General features: G+C 41.0%; 1 protein-coding gene across 10 annotated transcripts in view; it reads right to left on the minus strand.

Moving 5' to 3' along the window:
• Positions 1-20,874: 20,874 nt before the first annotated feature.
• The window catches only part of ZC3H13 (zinc finger CCCH-type containing 13), a 57,973-nt gene continuing 55,117 nt past the window's right edge, over positions 20,875-23,730 (minus strand). For all 10 annotated transcript variants that reach the window (XM_034758467.1, XM_034758466.1, XM_034758468.1 and 7 more), the window contains 2 exons: positions 22,421-22,584; positions 20,875-21,373 (listed from right to left, as the gene is read on the minus strand). In XM_034758467.1, the coding sequence (XP_034614358.1) occupies positions 21,203-21,373; positions 22,421-22,584 (335 nt within the window). In that variant the 3' untranslated portion in view covers positions 20,875-21,202. The remainder of the gene's footprint in view (positions 21,374-22,420; positions 22,585-23,730) is intronic.

Raw genomic sequence — 23,730 nt, forward strand, 5'->3', positions numbered from 1 at the left:
GTAAACAACTCTCTCTGTTAGTTGACAGATGAGTGAACTCTCCACCCATGTTCTGTTAATGTCAAGAGCTTCACTTAATTAACAAAGATGACATGCCTATTTACCCAAACCTTTAACTGTGAATATATCGTGTAGGTCAAATATATATTTGAAGACAGCATGATCCCAGTTGCTTTTTTGGGGGGTGGGGGGTTGGTAATACTATTGATATAAGGCTTTTCTATTTAGCATCCCTACATACATCTTCTTAGACTTTTGTCTATGGTGGAAGCTTGTCAGTTTGATATCTACAAGACCAGAAGAAGCCATAATTGAGAATATGTCCAACTGGTGCAGTATTAATTATCTGTAACAAACATGTCAAGTCAATATGCTGCTTGTACACATAAGATTAGCTTCAGTTAGTACATTAAAAGGTCAGCAGGAAGAAGACAGAAAATGAGAGATGTGAAAAATAACATCTCTGATGTGGGGGGATATGCTGTGGGTACTCGTGAGAGATTGTCTCCAGAGTATTCCAGTCCCTTTCCCTAAATTAGCTGCACTTTCCTTCCATACAGTTACTATTAATCATGATGCTGTCAGTATAAAGGCATAGGAATATGTTATGCTAGCCAATGACTTTCCAATTAATTCCAACTCTCCTGCCCAGAGAATACAAATCCTTTACCCACAGAAATATTATTTCTGGTGGTCATCTAAGAGCTGTTCCTTCAAAGAACAATAAGTGTTATGGAACTCTGCAATCATAACTGATATTACTACATGATAAAATTCAGGGTGGACAAGAACCTATTCAGAAATATGCAGTACTCCCTTAGGACTAACAAAGCACCTTAATAATTCAAGGGAGATATCCAAGGTACAGCTAACTTTGGTTAGGCATATTGATCATTGGATGCTGGTAATGAATTGAGGCACTATTTAGAGGTCTCTAAGGAATATGCTAATTGAGAAGGTATTGTTATGCTACCTACAATGGGATGCATTAGTGACTATTAGACTTCTGTTTAATGGATAAAGACTAGGTGAAGGAGCTACCTCCAACCCATGCAAAGAAAGCAGTTAAGGCTAGAATTTTTTTTAATTTTCCCATATGGACAATATGGGCAAAAAGCCACTAAAGAGTGGGTGGTCCTTTCAATGATGGTGTTCTATTTTGCTGAGTACATCACTAGTATTGATGCTGTTCAGAATTATGTGTGTATCAAGGAAAGAATATAAACCAGTTTGAGCTGCAAAGTCTAGTTACAATGGCGTCAACTAAACAATAAGATTTCAGCCTTATCTGTAAATAATCTAGGCTTTTGTAGGTTTACTTTAAACCTCAGACATGCAACACTTTAGAGAATGTAGAAACCTACCTCCGAGAATACAGATTTGCAGATACATGCGTTAGTCTGTATTTTTAACTGAAAAAGCTGTTACTTCTCTAGATGTATTTTGTAAATCCATAATTGATCTGATTTTACACTATATAAATTATTTACATATGTGAGGAACATCTATACTAAAGATAATGAAAACCATTCATATGCTGATTAAATGTTACTAAAATAAGTAGAGATTTGTAAGGCCCTAACTCAGTATTGTGGAGACAGTGTAAAATAGTACTAAATCATGCCAGCTTTGAATTATGGACACAAGCTATTCAAGAACAGCAAACTATTTCCTTCCAGTCTTTCATTTTATGGATTCTACTCCTTCTCTCCCCCAAGATGTATAACATATGTAAATAGGAGTTAAAGACAAAGACATTAAATAAGTTTCACCACACACTGAATCTTAAACCTTTGAAAATGGGGGTTTATAAGGTAAATATCGACACACTGCTATGTCCTGAGCCCTTGCCATTAAAAACAGTAAGAAAAACCAGAACAGCCTGGTCACTCCAAGCATCAAACTGTATCAGCTATGATGTTCATCCCATTTACTAATATGAACAGATTTCTGATTTTTTTTTTTTTTAGGCTAAATGCATGAATGACATTAGCGTTGGCTTCAGTTGCTACTTTCCTCCACATTGTAGCCTGCTTGCTACAGATAAGTGTGACAAGTTGCATTTATGCTGCAACAGAAGGGACTGATGAAAAAAGTATTACATCTAAATACGGATTTTAATATAGCTTTCTTTCTAAAGGAGATGGCAGAAGACCTTCAGGAAAGGCCATAATCATTCACATATATAGAAACATTGAATCGTATCAAGTTATTAATGAAATTATTAGTCTTTTTAATTCTAAATGACTAAAATAGCCTCTTAGTTGGATGGCTAACTTTAATATCATATTGATTAAGATTTTGCCTAAGGGAACTTGCATTCTATACTAACAATCCAGTCCAACGAGGAACCCATTTAACACTCTTATTAGCTCTATACAAAGATTAATTAAGCAATAATTTCTTCAAAATGGCTCCTCATCAGTGGTTAATAACAGATTTGTTAGTTAACTTCCTAAAGCAAGATCCACAGTGGTGAATGTTCTAGCAAGCTGGTTAATTGTTTTAATGATTTTTGCAGCTTTTATTGCTGATTTAAATTGTACTTCACAATTTGTAACAGGAGTAATGTTCATAAATAATTATCCACAAGATGCTGTTATGGCAGCACAGATGGAAAAAGTCAGTCATTTAACGAGAGGGGTTCTGGAATTCATTTAGAATGAAGGCCACAATTTACAGCAAGTAGTTCTTTTTAATGCATTTTCAAATGTATCTAAGATTTCTTGGTTTAACATTTTGATTTAAAATGTTTTTATTGTTGCTATCTAATAACATTTCATCATTTCCTTTTAACCTACACTCCAGAAAACATAAATGTCTCCACTACCAAGCAAACAAAAGCCACAGCAGAAGTGAAGGCTGGGGCAGGTGAGAAACATCTAAGACCTATACATAGGCCTGGCTATCAAATATAAAGACTCAAAGGTACATTAAAACTTACTATTGTAAAGTCTGGTAGAGCCCTTGCTAGATGCTGATGACTAGCATGCGACTGATTTCAACACTTACCTGTGCCTTGGAAAGATCTGCAGTGAAAAAAAGAAAAATACAGCCCCCTATTAAGAGTTATGCTGACTTCTCATAGGTTCTTTCACGAGATACTGCCAGAAGCAGACAATTTCAACTACACAGTGAAGACTGTAGATAAAGGACTTCTCTTGCACCTGCAGAGCTTGCATTGTTATAATCTGCTTAAAACAAACAAATAAATCTATCTAGTGCAGTAGTTCTCAAACTTTTGTGCTGGTGACCCCTTTCACACATAGCAAGCCTCTGAGTGCGACACCCCCCCCCTTATAAATTAAAAACACTTTTTTATATACACCTCTACCCCAATATAACGCTGTCCTCGGAAGCCAAAAAATCTTACCGCATTATAGGTGAAACCGCGTTATATCGAACTTGCTTTGATCTGCCGGCGTGCGCAGCCCCGCCCCCCTGGAGCGCTGCTTTACCGCGTTATATCTGAATTCATGTTATATCAGGTCACGTTATATTGGGGTAGAGATATATTTAACACCATTATAAATGCTGGAAGCAAAGCAGGGTTTGGGGTGGAGGCTGAAAGCTCATGACCCCCCATGTAATAACCTCACGACCCCCTGTTTGAGAACCCCGATCAAGTGTAAGCCAGGGTCTGAATGAGCTCTCCTCTGCCATCTGTTGATGAACTGGGGGTGAAAGACCTCAGGAACAGACTGTATTTGCATAGACACACCTACTTGCCTCAGTGATCAGCAGACAGACCTACCTTGCCAAAGAGATCGATGTTGGTGTTTTTGGGTTAAGATCCACTTTAGTCTTGGATGCAGGAGCAGTGAAATTTAATTATCCTTATTGTTAGCATAACAGACAGCAGAACTGTACTTAATATGCCCTAATTGAGGGAGTTACCTTACACTGAACCCCACTCACTAAGCAGGGGATAGTGATGCTAACTTCAAGTGAAAATCAGAGCGGGTGTGTGGTGTTCCTGAGGATATTCAGGTTGTGTGGCATCTCACCAACACCTGCCTTTAGCAAGAGGAAACCTTGTTTTTGGCTCCTCTAGATCAGCTCCCTGAAACTATGAGGCTTTAGCAGCACAAGCAATACCATCCAGGCCTTGCTGGCTTTGTGTGGGTAGTGATAGGCACACAGTGACCTTCAAGTTCTCTGAGCATTTCCCCTTTCCAATGAACATTCAACAGAATTACCAAGTCTGCTGTTCTCAAAGGAACACCACACACCAGCTTGTAAGATTCAGCTCAGGACCAGCACTTGCTTACCACCACAGCATTAGATATATTTATAGCGAAAACAAGAATATATTTATTATCAAAGAATAGAGATTCAAGTGTAAGAAAACTGGAAAGAAGAGGTTACACTCACCTTGTGCAGCAACTGGAGTTCTTTGAGATATGTGTCCCTATGGTTGTTCCACTTCAGGTATGCTCACACACCATGCAACTTTAATCAGAGGTACTTGGTAGTAGTCCCTGTTTGAGCAGAGCGTGCACCCGATGTATCCCTCTGCCCCTCTCAGAGGCTATATAGGGCTGCATGGGCAAACTGCCCTCAGTTCCTTCTCCATCACAAAGTCTCCAGAGGTAACTCCAAAGCAGAAGGGAAGGAGTGCAGGTGGTGAAGCACCCATATGGACACACATCTTGAAGAACTCCAGTTACTGCACAAGGTGAGTAACCTCTCCTTTTTAAAGTAGGGTCCCTATGGGTGCTCCACTTCAGATGACTAACGAGCAGTACCCCCACTGGGGGGAGGGGAGCCTTTGGAACCAAGTTCAAGACTCAAGACAAGATAATATTTCCAATCTAGAAGACTGGGCCACTGCAGAATGCTTGGAAAAGGTATGTATCGAGGTCCAAGTGGCAGCCTTACAAATGTCCAGACTAGGAATCCTCTTGAGTAATGCCATACATATATATAGAGATAGAGAGAGAGAGAGAGAGAGAGAGCTCATGGAATGTGCCAATACCCTAGGAGGCAGCTATATGCCACAAATATTTTGGTGATTTTCTAAATGACTTAGTTCTATTCAAATGAAAGGCTAATGCCCTCCTAACATCCAAGTGTGCAAAACAGCCTCCTCTCTGGACTCATGCAGCTTTGGGGGAAAAAAACACAAGATGGATAACTTGGATGACACCTTGGATAAAAATTGTGTGTGTGGACATAACAAAACTTTGTCCTTGAAAAATACTGTAAATGGAGGGCACACCACCACTAAAGACTCTTTCTCCAACCCTTTGGGCAGCGGTAATAGCCACTAGCAAGGCCATCTTCAGAGATAAATTAATGAGAGAAGTAGCTGACATTGGCTCAAAAGGAGGATCCATAAATCCTAAATTCAAATCCCAAATCGGAGTGGGTTCCTTAACTGGAGGGGAAAGGTTCTCCAACCTTACAGTTGTGGGATGAGCAAAAACTGAGAATCTCTCAATCAGGGAATGAAAGGCTATTATAGCCACCAAGTGATCCCGGATAGAACTCAGAGATAGTTCTGTCTTTTTGGTCTCTAGGAGGTAATCTAGAAGTATTGAGAGGAAAGAGTGAGCAGATGGAAAATGCCTCTGGATACATGGAAGGCTGAACCTTTTCCATCTGTGATGGTAAATATAGCTTGTGGAATCTTTCCTACAGTTCAATAACCCCTGTTGTACCTCCTCAGAAGAAGTAGGCTCTACTCCCACAAACCATTGAGGAGCCAAACTTTGAGACGAAGAATCTTCAGATTGGGGTGAAGAGTCCTACTAGCATCCTGAGACAGAACATGAGGCCTGGGTGGAAGGCCAATTACCTGACAAGTGGGTGCGTGAAACATATTGGTCTGGCCGCGTTGGAACTATTAATATGATCTTGCTTGATACTGATTACCACTTTCAGAATCCAGGGTGTTGGTGGAAATGCGTATAGAAGGCCTCTTGTCCACTGAACAAGGAAGGCATTTCCCAATGAGAAAGGACCTAACACCTCCCACCCCCACAAAAGTGTTTACATTTCCTGTTGTTAACCATGAAAAAGAGATCTATTTCTGGAATCCATAAGCTAGAAAGATTTGATTGAGAATCCAGGAATCTAATTCCCAGCATAGTTGTGGGAAAAGTGTCATCTGAGGTCATTCACTATCCTGTTTTGTTCCCTGGGAGGTAAACTGCTGAGATTAGGATGTAATTGGGTATGCACCAGTTCCAGGGCTTTATCACTTCAGCACAAAGGGAAGGAGATCTGACCCCTCCATATCGATTGATATAAAACATGCAAGACTATGTTGTCTGTCAAGATCTTTATGGACCTGTCTGTGATTAAAGGCAGGAAGTGGATACAAGCATTCCTGTCTGCCCTCAGCTGGAGGAGGTTGATATGTAGTCATGCCTCTTAGGCAGACCATTTGATCTGAGTGGTGGAGGTTCCTAAATGTGCTGTCCCCTCACCCTCCCTCTGCCCCCCAGCTCATCAGGGTTGCATCTGTTGTTATGGTGATGGAAGGAGGAAGTTGAACAAATGAAACCCCCATGCAGATATTATCTGGATCTTTCCACCAATTGAGAGAATTTCGTGCTTGACAAGGGATCAACACCAGCTTGTTCAGGCAGTGTTTGTTTGGAGTATATAAACAGTCCTGAGCCAGCTCAAAACATCAAAAGCAGAGCCTGGCATGTTGTGTCACAAAGGTGCAAGCTGCCATATGTCTGAGTAGTTAAAGACAAATTCTTATTGATGTCTGTGGGCTGATTTGAATTTTTGAGATGAGATTTGTTAACATCAAGAATCTGTCAGAGGGAAGATAAATCCGAGCTGATATTGCATCTAAGGATGCTACTATGAACTCTAGTCTTTGTACCAGCCTCAAAGTGGATTTCTCGATGTTGAGCTGCAAACCTAGCTCACAGAACAGGGATCTTATCTTTATGGCAGTGAAAACCTCATTATAAGATTGGCCCTTGAGTAGCAAGTTCATCCCCAAGTGCCAAAGGTAAACTGCGACCATTGCCAATATGTTCAAGAACACTCTTGGGGCAAAAGAAAGGCCAAAAGGAATTACATGATACTGGAAGTAATCCTGACCTATCAAAAACTTCAGGAATTGTTTGTGAGATGGATGAATTGCAATATGAAAATAGGCATTGTGAAGATTGAGGGCTGAAAACCAGTCCCGCAGTTGTAATGATGATAACTGAGAGAGTCACCATCCTGAATTTTTCTGATTTCACAAAGTTGTTTAGGAGTATTACAGCCAAGATCACTCTCCATCCCCCATTCTTCTTTGTGACCAAAAAATAGTTGGAGTAAAAGCCCCTCCCCTTCTGTGCTGAATGGAGTCGACTTCCTGTTTTAAAAGGTACTTGTGAGAGGTGTTCCTGAAGCGAGATGAGGAACAGCTCCTATGTGCAGAATGGAGTCGACTTCCTGTTTTAAAAGGTACTTGTGAGAGGTGTTCCTGAAGCGAGACGAGGAACAGAGGTAGACAGAGGAGAAGGAGGTAAAATTGATGCAGTACCCCAGTCTTATAACCTCCAGCACCCATTTGGCTGCCATAATTTGCTCCCATCAGGCTTGAAAGTGGGAGAGACTGTCTCCAAAGGAAGGGAGGTGGGTAGAATGGTATAGATGCAGCTTAGTTTCATGGAGTTGTTCTGGGCCCTCGACCAGCCTGTTAGAACTGTCATTTAGAGGATAATGGATGCTCAATAGTGGACACAGAGGAAGTAGATGGTCTCCTGCTCTGGAACCTTGATTTCTTCTGGGGTGGTTCATAAGGTCTCTGAAACTTTGAGAATGGAGAGTGGTGGGATCTTTGTGCTGTTTGGGATCTGCTAAAGTTTCATTTGCTTGTAGGTGTGTACATCCTAAGGGATCTCAAGATGGCTCTGAAATCCTTAAGGATATGCAAGGACTCATCAGTGGATTGAGTGAACAATATGAGACCATTGGAAGGAAGTCCTCAACTGTGTTTGGAACCTCCCTTGGGAATCCAGAAAGCTGGAGCCAGGACACCTTCCACATGACCACTGTCGTAGATATGGATCGATCAGCAGTGTTGGTCACATCCAGCAAGGCCTGTAGTGATGTTCTAGCTAACAGTTTGCCCTCGTTGTTAATAGCCTGAAACTGTTCACGCTGTTCAGCTGGCAGCTGCTCAATAAAGGTGGTGAACTTGGCATAATTTTAGTGGTTGTACTTTGCCATGGGAACTTGATAGTTCACAATCTTGAACTGAAGAGCTGGGAAGGAGTAGGTCTTTCTGCAGAAATAGATCTAGATGTTTTTGTTCCTGGTGTTGTCAGCCATGACCATTCACTGCCTCCACAATCAGGGAGTTTGGTACTGGATGCGTAAACAAAAATTCAGAATCCTTAGCTAGGACTTAATATTTTCTTTTGGCCCTTTTATGCATTGTTGGTATCATCACAGGGGTCTACCAGAGGGATCTGGCAGGATTCAACAGAGGCTCATTGAAAGGCAGGGCAACCCTGGTGAAGTGAGTCCATTGAAGGATATCCAAGAGCTAATGCTGCAGCTTTCTGATCGATTCCAAGGTGATCTGTAAGGAATCTGTGATGCATTTTATTAGCTCCTGGAAGTGTTTGAAGTCATCAACTGGGGGAGGTATAACCACCTCATCTGGGAAGATGAAGAAATATTCATTTGCAGAGTAGCCTCTTTATCTGCCCTGGCTTCCTACTCCTCAAGAGACTCTTGTAGGTAGCTGAGGAGGGATGTGAATGGAGGAGGAGTTCTCCCTCTGTAGTCCCTGTGAAAGAGACTAGAGGTATGGGAAAATTGTTGCTGATATGCAGCCTAAGGATCCTAGTATGAACACTGGAGAGGTGGCATCCACTGGTGCTCGAACCAGGTTGGGTAAGTATGGGCTTGTCTCTGATGTAACTCCCCCTTCTTCTCAAAAGTGTCAGGAAGGAATTCCTTTAACTGATGAATAGGGGAATCTGGGACTGAAATATGTGAGTCAGAGGAGAATTCAAAAGGGGGAGCCCCTCCATTCTGAAGGTGTTAGAGAGTTGACTATTATTGGGGAAAGATCCCACCTCAGTGATCAAGCTTGTCTTATCATTCAATACCCATTAACAAGGGGACTCTGGTTCCTTTGACACAAGCAAGTGCCTGGAGTATCTGAACTCCTGCAGTATCGGGTGGGGTTTGAGCAACGGGGCTCCAGTCCCCTGTCAGTGGTGTGGGCAGATGCAGTCCCATCAAGTCTTTTCTGGCAGAAGTAGCCAGGACCAACAAAGATGTCTTGGGAGGTGCCAAGACCATTTGAGAAGTGTGGTGTCTTCCTGGTACTGAAGTCATCTAGTGGTCAACTTGGATACAGACTGTACTTAAGGAGTCTGTAGGTGCTGCTCTCATAGGGTACCTCTACACTGGAATAAAAGATCCACGGCATGGCTGTGGCTGGTCCAGGTCAACTGTCTCAGGCCAACAGGGCTCAGGCTGTGGGGCTAAAAATTGCTATGTAGATGTTTGAGCTCAGGCTGGAGCTTGAGCTCTGGGGCCCTCTCACCTTGCATGGTCCCAGAGCTCAGACTACAGCCAGAGCCCGAATGTTTACATAGCAATTTTACAGCCCCTCAGCCCAACCCCCATGTGTGAACTGTGTGGTGCTCTCTCGATGCTGCGGGAAGCAGCTCAGATCGAGATAGATCATCACCTGCTGATGTACAGCACCTCAAATTAAAGATGAGGTAGACCACGGGCTGCCATGAGGAATACCTTGGACCACATTCCAGAATGCGTTACTGCAGAGGGGTCAAATAGCAGGAGTCTAATTCTTTCCAAAGACTGCTCTATTTTAGTTTTATTATTAAAATCCACAATCACAAAACATCTCTAATCACATCAAGTACAGCGTGTCATGCCTGGGAATGCTCCAGAATCCATTTGCTGTTGCTGTAGGATTACAGAAATTCAATAATTCAGATTAGTAGAAATCCAGTACAGATGTTTTGCCTGCTGTCCATTTAGTTTGCTGGTCACACCAGACACACACGTCCCCTTCAGAAATCTGAACCTCCTGTCAAAGAAAAATACATTTCAGTGGTAATCAGGGCCCAATAACAAGGCAAAAGATGATGCTGGTGCTGTTAACTTGTTACACTTGCTCCTCTTTTGACACTCAAATAAATACGCCACTGACTAGCTGCTCTAAATATTGTCAGAAATATTTGTGTTGCTGTAAAGACAAACAAAACAAAAGATAGTCTTTTTCATTGTTCTTAAAGGCTAAAGTGCTGAAAACCAATTTCTGCAGTTTAAAAGCAAGCACAGAAGGAAAACATCTTTCCAGGTATTAGATTTATCATTTTGGGAGTATGTTGATTTAGTCATGTTATTCTCTTCACAGTTCACACTTCTTTCTACAAGTGAAAATGAGAGTAGAATCACCCATATGTAAACATGATTATTCCTCTGCATCCAGAAGTGTGTGGCTGATCTAAGGCTAGAACTGATGTATACCCCCTGCCAAATGAAAAAAAAAAAAAATCAGACGATGAAATTCCTTGTCCAGCTGCCTAATTCACTAACTAACCAGTACATTTTATTACAGGCTTCAGCAATTTAATGTGAAATGGGCTCATTTTATGCTACCATGGTATATGAGCAATGTGAAATTGCTTTTTTTGCTTTTCCTAAAAAGGTACTCAAGTGTCACCCTAACTTGAATGCTTCCTTATGAACAAACACAGCAGCAATGTAGTATTTCCTTTGATGACATCTGCATATACACTGAGAGGCTATTGCTCCAGTGCTCCCACTGAAACACTCACGTACCCACATAAAAATGCACAAGGGATGTAACAATTTTGCCTTTCACTTGTTTGAGATGACTCTAAGACCAGTGCTAATATCAGTATATTTTAGTCTTCAGGTGATCTAACAAGATCTCACACTTCCACCTGGATCACAGGAGACAGTAATTTATATTAAGATGTCCTCCGATAGCTTTCCAATTTTTAGCATGTTTAATTATTAACGCAGTGTTAACTAGAAGTATGCAGAGTGAACTAAATCAATAAAATACACGTTTATGAATCATTCTGCTAAGGACTCACTCGTTCTAGAATGTACTGTACAGACTCAAATTTGTGTGCCAAAAAAGGGGGAATGGGTTAGAGTACAGCAATTAAAAAAGGAAAGGGATGAATATTTCTCAAATTTATTATTCTATAATTTCCAGTTTACTTCTGAGTTCAGATTTTGACACTAAGTGACTGTTTAGACAAAATTTGCAAGGGAAGGTACCACTGCCTAGCAGCAGGGAACAGAGGACATGCTGCTCCGTATGGACACAATAATATGCAACATTCGCTGAAAAAATATTTCCTTTTATCAGTTGAATTTGCCACTTCTCCATTTCATTGAATGTCTCCTTGTGCTATGAGACAGGAAGAACAAAAGCTCCCCGTCCACTTTCTCCGTACCATTATTTCATATATTTTATCATGTACTCTCATTCATCTCCTTGCCAAGGTAAACAAACCCAATCATTTTAATCTCGTTTTATATGAGTTTTTCCATGTCCCTAATCATTTTTGTCCCCTTCTCTGAACGTTTTCTAGTTCTGCAATATTCTTTTGAGATAGGATGACTACTACACAGAGTATTCTTGGTGAGGCTGCACTATTGATTATATATGATGACATTTTCCATATTATTCTCTGTCCCATTTCTGATGCATTCTAACCTCTTTTGGCTTTTTTGACTGCAGCTGTACATTGAACACAGGTGTTCATTGAACTATCTGCAATTACGCTCAGCTCCCTTTCCTGGATTGATACAGTTAATTTAGAACCCTGAAAGACGTGCAAATAGTTCAATGTGCATTAAATTGCATTTGTCGACATTGGACTTCATTTGCCATCATGTTATCCATTCACTTTAGTTTGGTCTCTGAAATTCCTCACAGTTCTCTCTGGTTTTAACTAATCTAAATAAATGTATAATTTGCAACTTTTGCTACCTCACTATTTACCCCTCTCTCACCACCACCCCTCCATGTCATTATTAAACACGGGACCTAAAACAGAATCTTAAAGCACCCCCACTTTTAACCTTTTGCCATGAAGAAAACGGATCATTTATCCTCTGTGTCCTGTCTTCTAGCCAGCTTTTGATCCACAATACTTTGCCTCTTGACTGTTTAGTTTCTTTAATAGCCTCATGAGGGACCACATCGCAGGTCTTTTGAAAGCCTAAACAAACTAAGTCAACTTTCTTTTGCAGAAACCATGGTTAGACCTATCATATTTAACTTTCAGGTGTTTTACTCTATTTTTAATGATCATTTCAACAAATTTGCCCAGTACAGATATAAGACTTACTTGTCCAATTACCCAGATGATGCCAGAGTCTTTTTTTCACTACAGGTACAACATTTGCTACCCAACACTCCTCTCATACACTAGCTATTTCTAATGAGAGATCGATTGTTTTTGCCAACAGCTCAGCCACTTCACAACTCCTTCAGAATTCTTGTATTTATGACATCTAGGTCTAGGGATGCCTTGCTTTTTACATCATCAATTTGTTCTAGCCCATCTTCTGACAGATAGTCTTTGATATTACCTCACCTTTGGGTTTGTCTACATTACCACTAAAGTTGATGCAACTTACATCACTCAGGGGTGTGAAAAAACACCTCCCTAAGCAATGTAAGTTACATTGACAAAGCGGTGTCTCTACCATGCTCTGTTGAGGGAGATGCTCTCCCACCTACATAGCTTCCACCTTTCATTGAGGTGGAGTACTTATGTCAACAGGAGAGCGCCCTCCAGTCAACATAGTGCATCTTCACCAGACGCGCTACATCGGCACAGCTGCGCCAATGTAACTCAGCAGTGAAGACAAGCCCTTTGTTGCCAGAAAAGGGCAGCACGGGTCGGTATCTCCACAAACATCCTCTGTTGTGAAGACTGATGCAAGAAATTATTTAAGTTTCTCAGAACCTTAATTGCTCCTTTTATCCCCTCGGAAACCAACACACCAACTTTTTGGTGGTGGGGGGGAGAGAGGAGTGAGCTGCCTGCTCCTGATCTTTTTGTTTATATACCTTTAGCTATTTGTTCTCTGAATTCCATCTTAACCCTTCTAACATCTTGCCTGCTATAATGTGTCCTCCTAGTGTCAAATTTCCAAATTTTGAAGGATTTCTGTTTGGCTTGAATAATCTCTTGAATGTTTCCCTTTAGACAGATCGGTTTACTCCTTGCCTCTCTGGTTCCCTTGTTGCTCAGCAGTCCTTATACCTTCTGAGATAGTCTTCTTAAGTAGCATCCTTTCCATATCTATGGATTTGATTGCCCCCTCAAAAACCTGCAGCCCATCACACTGTCAAATATTGTGTTACTGTTTCTTTGTGCTCTCCTTTTCTGTTTCATCTTTTACTAGATTCTAAGCTCCTTAGGACAGGGACCATCTTTCTGAACTGTTTGTACCACACCTAGTCCTGACCCATATTTGTGACCCCCCCACCCTCCCTTCCAGGAGAGGTTACTTACCTTACAGTAACTGGACTTCTTTGAGATGCCTGTGTCCACACAGCTCCATACTGTAAAAATGTGTGCTCCCCCTGGGCACAAACCCAGAATCTTTTAGCCACCAATGTCCATTGCGGCCTCATGTTTCGTCCCCCCCTTCCCTAGGGTATAAAAGGTAAAGCAGCCCCACCCACCACAGATAGCCAGGTAAAAGACTGGCTCAATGGGAAAGGAGGTTGACTGTGGCACTTGTGTGCACAAAGTCATCTCAAAGAACTCCAGCTACTGTAAGGTGTATTCCCTCTCTTTCTTCTTCGAGCATTTGTCCACATCCATTCCATGGTAGGCTATTAACTAGTAGTTGCCTCTCAAGGTGGTGTGTGATAAGAGTCCTATCTAAAGAAGGATGGTCCTTCGAATCCCAGAGATACACACACCCTTCCACCATGCTACAAATGTTGCCTGAGCAGTGTGCCCTAAAGGTAGTTTGTTCAATACGTAAGAGATATTAATACAGTATGAAACTCACTTTGAGAGCCTGTGAGAGGAAATAATCCATCCTTTGGATTTACTAAAAGGAGCTATGAAAAGCCTGGCAGATTTCCAGAATGGCTTTGTTCCAGAAAGGTAAAAGGACATACACCTCTATCCCGATATAACACGAATTCAGACACAACGCGGTAAAGCAGCGCTCCGGGGGGGTGGGGCTACGTGCTCCAGTGGATCAAAGCAAGTTCGATATAACGCTGTTTCACCTATAACGCGGTAAGATTTTTTGGCTCCCGAGGACAGCATTATATCGGGGTAGAGATGTACCTCTAAGAATATCAAGCATATGAAGCTTAGTCTCTCCAGAAGAGTCATTAGGTTTTGGGGAAAAATACAGGTAACTCTGAACTAGATTCAAACGAAAATACAAAACAATTTTCGATAAAAATTTCATATGCAACCTAAGAGTAACTTATGAAATACAGTGTATGGGAAGAGCTGCCACCAAAGCCTGTGCCTCACTCATTCTGTGAGCGGAAGTGATAGCCACGAAACATTTTGTATTTATAGAGGAATGATACAACAAACATGACAAAATAGGTTCAAAAGGAAGGTCTATTGAGGGCATCAGTGCCACAATCAAATCCCAGGTCAAAAAAAGTCTTTATCTGGTGGAAATAAATAAGGCAACCCTTTTAGAAATTTGGAAACAAACTGAATGCCCTTCAACTTGCAGATGCTTTCCAAAGATAGCAGTCGAATGCACCATAACAGAACTGAATGTCAGTTTTGAATGTTTTAGAAACAATAAATAGCCCAGAGAAACTGAGACAGATCCTGCAAGTTGAATATCTCTGAATGGACCACAAGAAATGCTTCCATTTAGTACTATGTCAGTCTGGTACAGGCCTGTCTGCTTTGAACTCACACCAAACATCTTCTAACAAGAGAAACAAGACAGCTAATCTCTATGCGGTCAGATGTAGATTTCAGGTCTGGATGTAGCACTATACCCTGGTCCTCTGAAATGATGTCCAGAAAGACTAGAAATGGAAAAGGTGGGAAGACTGAAGGGTGCATCGGGTCAGAGAACCAAACCTGATGTGCCCAGGCTGGAGCTATCATTACCACCTGGGCCTTGTCCTGATGTACGTTCCTGATAACTCTGGAAATTAACAATAGGAGGGAAAGCGTATAGCAGCGCCTCTTTCCACTGAATCAGAATTACATCTGTCAGAGAGCCTTGACTCACTCCTCCTCAGGAGCAAACTACAGGACACTTCTTGTTCACATTGGCAGCAAATAGGCCTATGGAAGAGGACTCCTAATTCCAGAGTACTTGATCTAGAACAATTCTTCATTTCCCACTCAGGTTATGGAGCCCCTTCCCTGCTCAAATGATCTGCCAAATTGTTCTGGACCCTGAGAGATGAATGGCTATTATGTTGTTTTGATAAAGAATGCACCATTCCTACAAAAGGATCACTTCCTGGCATAATGGGATCTTGCAGCCCCTTGCCAGTTTACATAGTAAATCACCATTGCATGGTCTGTTATGAGCAGTGGTGCAGCATGGACAGGAAAGACTTACAGGCTAGCCAAAGTGCTCTGAGCTCTAATACATTTATGTGTAATCGAGACTTTGCCAGAAACCAAAGGCCCTGAATCCAGAAGTCATCTAAATGATTTCCCCAACCTTACTTGGGCATGTCTGTAGCCATCCTTGAGGGAGGTGGCAAGTGAAATAGAACACTGCTGAATTTGAAGGCGGTCCATCCACCTACACAGCAATGGTAGCACCCTTAGAGGAACTTCTACCTGTAAATCAATGCTTTCTGGTTGTATGATAAAGTCATCTGAGTCACCTCTAAAGAGGATGGAGGGGCAGTCCTGCATGCCAAGTCATGTAAGTGCAGGCTATCAGGTGACTCAACAAGCTAAGGCAGACTTTCACCAAGTTTCTTGGTTGGGAGCAGAGGTTTGAAGCAATGAGTCATCCTGCAAAACATCTTCTGAGGAAGGTACTCTCCTGCCAAAATAGAGTCCAAGTTTACCCCTATAAACTATTGATTGAGATGAGTGGATTTTCTTGATTAATCTTGAACCCAATGAATGAATGAATAAATGAATGAATGAAAGAAAGAAAGACTGCCATATGAATGTCTGATGACTTGCTAATAAGTGCGTCCTAAATCTATCAGTCATCAAGACATGGGTATACATGAATGTCTTGTTCCTCAGGTGAGCTGCTACCACTGAAAGGCATTTGGAAGACACCCTTGGGACTGATGAAAGGACAAAAGTAGAACTCTGAATTGATAATGTCTATTAAGCACAAAACGTAGAAACTTCCACTGAACTGTTTGGACTGCCACATTCAAGCAAGCAAGCAAGCTGAGAGCCGTGAACCAGGCCATGGGATCTAGTGAATGAATTGACAAAAAAGGTTAACAGCTGAAACTTTAAACACATGAATGTCAAGATGTCTGAGGTCCAATGTGACATGCCAACCCCCCTTTTATTTATTTTGATTGAGGAAGTACTGTACTAGGAAAGGAACTGTTTGCTGCAAGATGCTGGAGGCACTGTCTCAGTCACACCCCACTGACGAAAAAACTCTCGCTCCCTGTAACACAGTCATGGGAAAGATCTCCGAAGAAGGACAAGGTAGAGGGGTGCTTAGTTGAATTGAAAATCCTTCCTGGAAAACTTTGAACACCCACTGGTCAGTAGTAAGTGCTGCCTACACAGCCACAAAAAAGAAAGGCAATTCCCAAAGGGATGGAGGAAGGGGTATAGATCTCCACAAGCTTGTCCACAACTCAACTGTGGCATCAATCCTGTGGCCTTTGGCCTGATGAAGAGTGAATAGTGCCTGCAGACAGAGGGCCTCTTTTCTTTTGGAAATTAGGTCTCTTATGCAGATCAGGAGCCCTCTGATGGTCCTGGTCCAAGGGCATAGGAAGTATCTGCTTTGAGAGGGATGAGGGGGTATAGACTGCATCTTCTTCTGGTATGGAGCATAAAGGTCAAGCGATCAAAGGTTTTCCTCTCAAGCCCTTCAAAGAAGGAAGTGCTTTGTCAGTCAGAGTTGAAACGATTATGGCTCTCAAGAGGCAGGTTCTTGGTCAAGATCTGGAGAAGTTCCCCCTAAGGGGTTTGAATATTTCTGTTCACATCCAGTCCCTTCCTCTGACAAGTGCAGCCACAATGTTCTGCACATAGTTATTGCAGTAGCCATAGTCTTGGCTGCAGTGTCAGAGGCAGGGACTAGTATTAAAAGAAATATTTGAACCCCTTATGGGGAACTTGGAATTTATTATCTGCTTTTTTAAAGCTACATGGCACATGGGTTTGTCACATATCTTTAGCAGGCTCAAGAATACCCTAATTGATTGGCCTGGCCAAGCAAGCCTTGGGAAACTGGATGTAAAATGCCAAATAATGTAGGAGACTTTACTTTAATGACTTTGAGAAGTTTCTTTAACATCTCTGCCCTTCTTTTAAGCAGGTCCTGAAAGGCCTTGAAATTATCTATTGCCAAAGCAGCAGATGGAGTTACCACTTCATCTGGGGATGAAGATGATATAGCCAAGGGAAAGGGTTGAGTCTCATATTCCGCCACAAGATCTTCCTTTACAGAATGAGACTCTTGCTCAGATTCTTGGACGAGCCCTTGGTTAGATGGTTCCTTAGGAGGAGATGAGCTATTCCTAGACTTGGATCTAGATGAAGGAGGAGCTGGAAAACGTTGAGGATTCCACACTGACCAGTAAGGCCAAGACTGCATCCCAAACAGGAAGGGCATATAACAACACAGAGGTGGAAACCAGGGTGAGTAACAAAAAGTTATAATAATGCCTATTTCTTATATAGCAGTTTTCATCAGATCTCCAAGCACTTCACAATCTTACTATATTTATCCTCAACACCCCTATGAGGTTGGGAAGTATCCTCATTTTACAAGTGGGGTGTTGAGCCACACAGAGGATGAGTTGCTCAAGGTCACAAAGGAAGTCCCTGGCAAAGCAGGGAATTGAACCTAGATCATCTGCATCCTGGGCTAGTCCCCTAACTACTAGATCATTCTTCAACTCAAGAATGTTTGAGACTGCTCAGAGGCCTGGGATATAGGACAAAAGGGGATCCCTTAGGTTTCTTACAGAAAACAGCCTAGGAAAATATGGGATTTCTACTATCATGAGATAATGAAGATGTAAATGAGCAGAACATCTTTGAAGATTATGCAGATCTCTGAAGAGCTTCCATAAAAAGGGGAGACCAAGACCTGAATCTGAGAAATATATCAGTCCCACAGGTGATGGCTGGATAGAGATTTTCATAATCTACCTTGAAGCCTGGGCACCCCTTCCTGGGTGAGTGCCCTCTCTCTCTCAGTGCCAATGAATATTCAAGTATTTACATAAAAAGGAACAGCTCCAACAGGGGGGAGAGAGAGAGAAGCTAGACCCCAAAATAATCCTAGTGGTTAGGGCACTCACTTGCACTATGGGAGGCCTAAATTCAAATCTCTGCTCTGACCCAGAGTGGGGACTTGAACTGAGCTCTTTCACATTCCAGGTGAATGTGCTAACCACAGGGCTAGAGGGTGTACCAGGAGGTATGCTATGGTTCTCAAACCCCAGTCAATGGCGACCTTCCTAGTTGGCTCTAGAATATTTTTTTTTTGAAGTAATCAGTGGGCGAATGCGTTGTTGAAAAAGAAGTTGGTAGCCTTGCAGCAATCTGTATTATAGCAGGAAAGATTTAGACAACCAGTTATGAGGATTCTATAAATGCCCAAAAGAAAAATTTCTGAATGGAAAGGACCAGAAGAGTAACCAAATGGAACTAATTTTATCACATTCCTATCTCATTGGTTGTTGCTCACACTCACTATATCTGGTATACACTATAGCAGTGGTTCACAACCTATTTACCATTGTGGGCCCCATATGCAGCCCTCTGTGTATAACGTGGGCAGCATCCACACATATTTCTACTACCTGTATGGTACTGAGGATGTCACATGGGCCACAGCTGTGTGCTGATTGGGCTGTAAGTGGCCTACAGGCAGCAAATTGAGAACTACTGCACTAAAGCCTTTTCAGAGCCGGGATTTTTTTTTTTTTTAAGAAAAGATGCCTGAAAACCTCCTAGCACCCACTGGGTATATCATCAATAGGGTGGACTGCATATTAATAGAAATTCCAGGTTAGAATGCAAATACTGTACAGTGTGCGCATATGACTGATCACACCACACTGAAAGCGATGCTAATGAGCCACCACTGAAAGAATTTGAGGAGACTGCTAGAATCATTACACTGACCCCCTTCAACTACAGAAATGTCACTTCAGGACACAAATTAGCAAAACCAGTTTGTAATGGCATAAAAAAAATTGTTTCTTGGAACAGCAAGGCTCATAAAAGATGAGAGGCTATTCTTGATGCAATCCCTGATAACATTAGGAGTGGTTCAGGAAGTAGAGTTAGACTAAAAGTTTTACAGCCAGTGGACAGAAGTGAAATTCCCCTTCCCTAAATTATTGTAAAATTAGCTAAATGCACTATGAGGGTTTTGTAACTTATATTCTGAATTGGCCTCTCTCAGACAGGATTCCTGGCAACTCTTATGTTCTCCAAAACCAGAGGACTTCCCCACCTATAAACACATTCACATCACTTTTTGGGGGCCTGTTGTTGCAATGACTGAGATAGGTTGCATAGAACTCTTTTCAGAGTCCCTCACTGCTACTCCCAAAGCATCCAGGGTTCCTGCAGAGCACAGTAATGCACGTCTACAGTCACAGGCAAAGCCTCTCCACCGCACTCACATTTCTTGTCATACTGGAAGCATTGATTATTAGGGTTGAATTCAGTGCTGATTTCATGCAACACCATTAGATGAAGGGGTGTGTGTGTGTGCGCGCGTGTGTATATGTATGTATTAGAGATATATCTATCAGTGCTGCGTTTGGCCCTTAATGCAAACAGCCACTGAGTGAAACACTCCACCACTAGCCCATCAAACCTACTCTATTTTGCATTCTTTATAGGGAAAAGTGAAAAATATTCTTCTACACGTTCAATGTGTATACAGACCCTGACTGTTTTATAGGGAAGGTGAATAAAGAAAGTTCATTGTAATTAAATACCAAACGGTGAATCTATTTTGTGTACTGCAGTCTTACACAAGACTGTTTTTAGCAATAAAATGTGTGTATTTTGGAAAAGGAGATTAAAATAGACTTTAACACAATTGGAAGCTATGATTTAATACATTCAGCTCAAAGGCTGCCTTGTAGCTATAAAATAAGCTAGAGCACTTTTAAAGCCTCGACAGAACAGGTACGACAGAACTCTTGCTCAGTTTAGACTACTGGTGTGTATTTAAATACACATTAAATCACAAAAAGAGATTAATTGCTCATAAAGCACATGGGGAAGACCCCAACAGAATTAAAGTAATATAAGCCCCCAAAAATGTTAAGGTGAAAGGGATAGAAAGAACGTAAGTTTTGTACGGGCCATGTTTTACTTTAATAAGCATAAAACCAGAATGGTAAAACTTATACAAAGGCATACCCTATACAGGTATAAATATACCTACACGTGTATACAACAAAGCTGCATATTTTCTTTACAAAAATAACATGATTCGCTAAAAGCTACACTACTAGCATTTTGCTGTACATAACAGAGCTGGATGCCTACACACTAGGAAAGCATTATGGTAAAAATGTGTTGCCTTTATGCAGAGCTACCTAAAAAAGGCTGGATTTGATTTCATGTTGATGGTCACATTGTTTTTAAGTATCTGTAATAATATATAAGTTACTGGTCCCATGAAAAATTATTTCAGAATGGAGAAAAAAAAAGATACACAGACAGTTTTCTTCTTCCTTTAATATCAGGTGATGTAATAGACTTCTAAAAATGGACATCTTGAAATTATTACACTAGATGCATAAAACAGGTATATGTTACATTGTAAGATTCAATGTTATAAAAGTTGAAATGAACTGAAAACAAAGGTATTTGTATTTTTACTATTAATTATTCCCTCCAAACACATAATAGAATTACCTGTAAAAACAGTCTTTTCTTCAATGTCTTACAGCTGCTTTCCAACCAAATCAAAAAGTTCAAAGGGTATAAATATCAACATTACTGATGGGAGATAAACTAGATGGAGTTCCAAAGTGGACATTGGCTTAAGACACACATACTTCCTGCTGGATATTTGGTTGTGGAAGTTTACTATCTTCTGTCTTTTCCTGCCCAGGTCCTTGGCACACAGTCTTGCGTTTAAATAACCGTAGACTCAACCTTAATAAGTCACTGTCTACTACTGGGGAATTCGTGTAAGTCTGTTTTGTTGTGCCCTGTTTGGATTGAAGAAAGAAAAATTAGTGGCTTTTTGACAAGTGGGCTGAGATGTTAGACTCAAATATCCTCAATAATTAAATAATAACCATATGTCCTTGGAAATGGCTCCTCCTAGCATTAATTCTAACAGTAATTTTGCCTTCTCTATTGACATGCAAAGCCAGGAAACCTAATTCAGCATGTGACAACTGACAAATCCTTAGAGAAAACATTTTACAGGAACAAATATTTAGTAACATTCATAAACTAGAAAACTATACTTTTACAAACATTATTTGTACAAAAGCCCATAGAATCCAAAGACATCAAAGATTATTCAAAAACCATCCCTGAAACCACATTTCTTTAAATTATTTTAATTTATATATTCTACCTTTATAAAAGCGTGTTCCCAGAATTTAAATAAAATCTAGCATATGAGGGAGCACTCACCCCTAGTCACACATCTCAAATTAATCTCTTAGGCTAAAGTAAAATAAAAATCCCATGACCACTTAATACCAATGGAAGTCCGTCCTCCATTAGATTTTGGTCAGTAAACATTGATTTCACCGCACACATACAGACAAAAAGTATTTCCATCAATCAAAAAGTACAGATAGGAAAAGTAAGAAAAAAAGCTGCTTGAGAAATCACTTTGATTTAAGGATAATCATTTTGTATGTTTTGACATGTGATGTTGACAACCTGTGTTTTAACGGTTATAAAACTTCAATTTTGTGAATGTCAACATCTGCTGCCAATTACAGTCTGACCTGACCACTCCCTTAATTTTGCACAACTGTGAAAATTTAAATCAATATAAATTGAAAAAATGCTTAAATATAAACACTGATATTATCCACTGAAATTTAAAAAAAACTAATCAAATTCTGCCAAGTCTAATTATTTGTGAGTGGAGGGAGGTGAGAACAGAAAAATAGACCAGCAATAACATGTAAACTATATCAGAAGAAAGGGTTATATCACTGTAGAAATATTTTGAAGGCAAAGACAATTCATGTTCTTATATTTTGAATGCTTTATGTAATCCATGCACTTGCCTTTTCATTTTTCACTAGCTGCTTGCGAATTGCAGAATCCCTTCTAAAGCACAGGGCTTTACAGCAAGGACCAAGGTTACTAAGAAGACCTGCTCTCTCTTCTTTTCGCAGTAATGCAGCCATGTTCAGGGCCCCAAGTTCATGTTCAAACAGATTTTCTGCATCTACAAAGAGATCAGCATATACAAGAATAACTTTGCCGACTGAAATATTTTTTGTCCCACAGAAGAGTGAATTTATTGAAGGTAAAAATTCTCACGTCATGTATTATTTCTCAAATTCTTGCCCAAAATTGAACTCAGGGTTAGAGGAAATAGGAGACGAGGTGACTCGACCTCTGAGAAGAATACAAACAACAGCTCCTCACTTCACCCTTTCCACTGATTGGTGGAGCAGCATTAAACAGAAGAGTCTAGAATGAGCATGCTTTCACCTTCAGCACTGGAGGGAAAGGACTATGATGGCAGTCATAACTGAGGGTTAAAAACTTGGGCACAGCTCTAGAATGGCCTTCCTCCATGATCAGATGAGTGGGTGTGAAGACAAGGGGGTTCAAAGTTGGCATTAATCAAAGTCCTATGTTCCCCTTTTGTGTATGACCAATGGGTACACCATTGGGCCAGATGTGGCTAAACAGATGCGAGATGTAGAATATTTCCCTTTTCCTTAGTACAGTTGCCACTTCTCTCTCTGCAAAAAGGATGGCAAAAAAGGTGCCCAGGAACCATGGAGAACAAGTCAGGAAATAGATATTCTAACCAGTACACTCTTCCTACGAGTCGCTCCCCCCCCCCCCCCCCAAAAAAAAAAAACTACCCTGTTAATGCTATTTGGAATGGAAGCATTAATACTTCCTCTATGTTCTGTATAATATCTCTGCCAGAAGTGTCAGTGGGCAGCAGCAGCAAAACAATTAGGCCAGCCCCATTGCCACTGCTTTTTCTTGGGGGAAATCACAGAGAAGTGTGGATTTGGACCTGAGCTTCTTTCTACTCTTTTCTAGGTCACAACCTCTAACCCAGATAACACTGCCATCAATCCAAGAATAAAAAGGAGAGGATGTATCCAAACCCACCTCTGATTAATGTAAAAATGAAAGGATAACATGTTAAAGCATAACAGTGTGACCGAAAAACTTACGTTACAAAGACCAATGTGATATACTACAGAAAACAAGCATGGCCTTAGGTACAATTCAGTGACATCTAAATATCAAAAACGGTTTTATTTGGTGCTTGGCAGAGAGCATGAGCATTTTATATGAAGTCTCACATATGGCACTGTAAAAAGCAAGAGACCTGGGACAAGTC

The sequence above is a fragment of the Trachemys scripta genome, chromosome 1, assembly GCF_013100865.1.
Source record: "Trachemys scripta elegans isolate TJP31775 chromosome 1, CAS_Tse_1.0, whole genome shotgun sequence".
Lineage (NCBI taxonomy): Eukaryota > Metazoa > Chordata > Testudines > Emydidae > Trachemys > Trachemys scripta.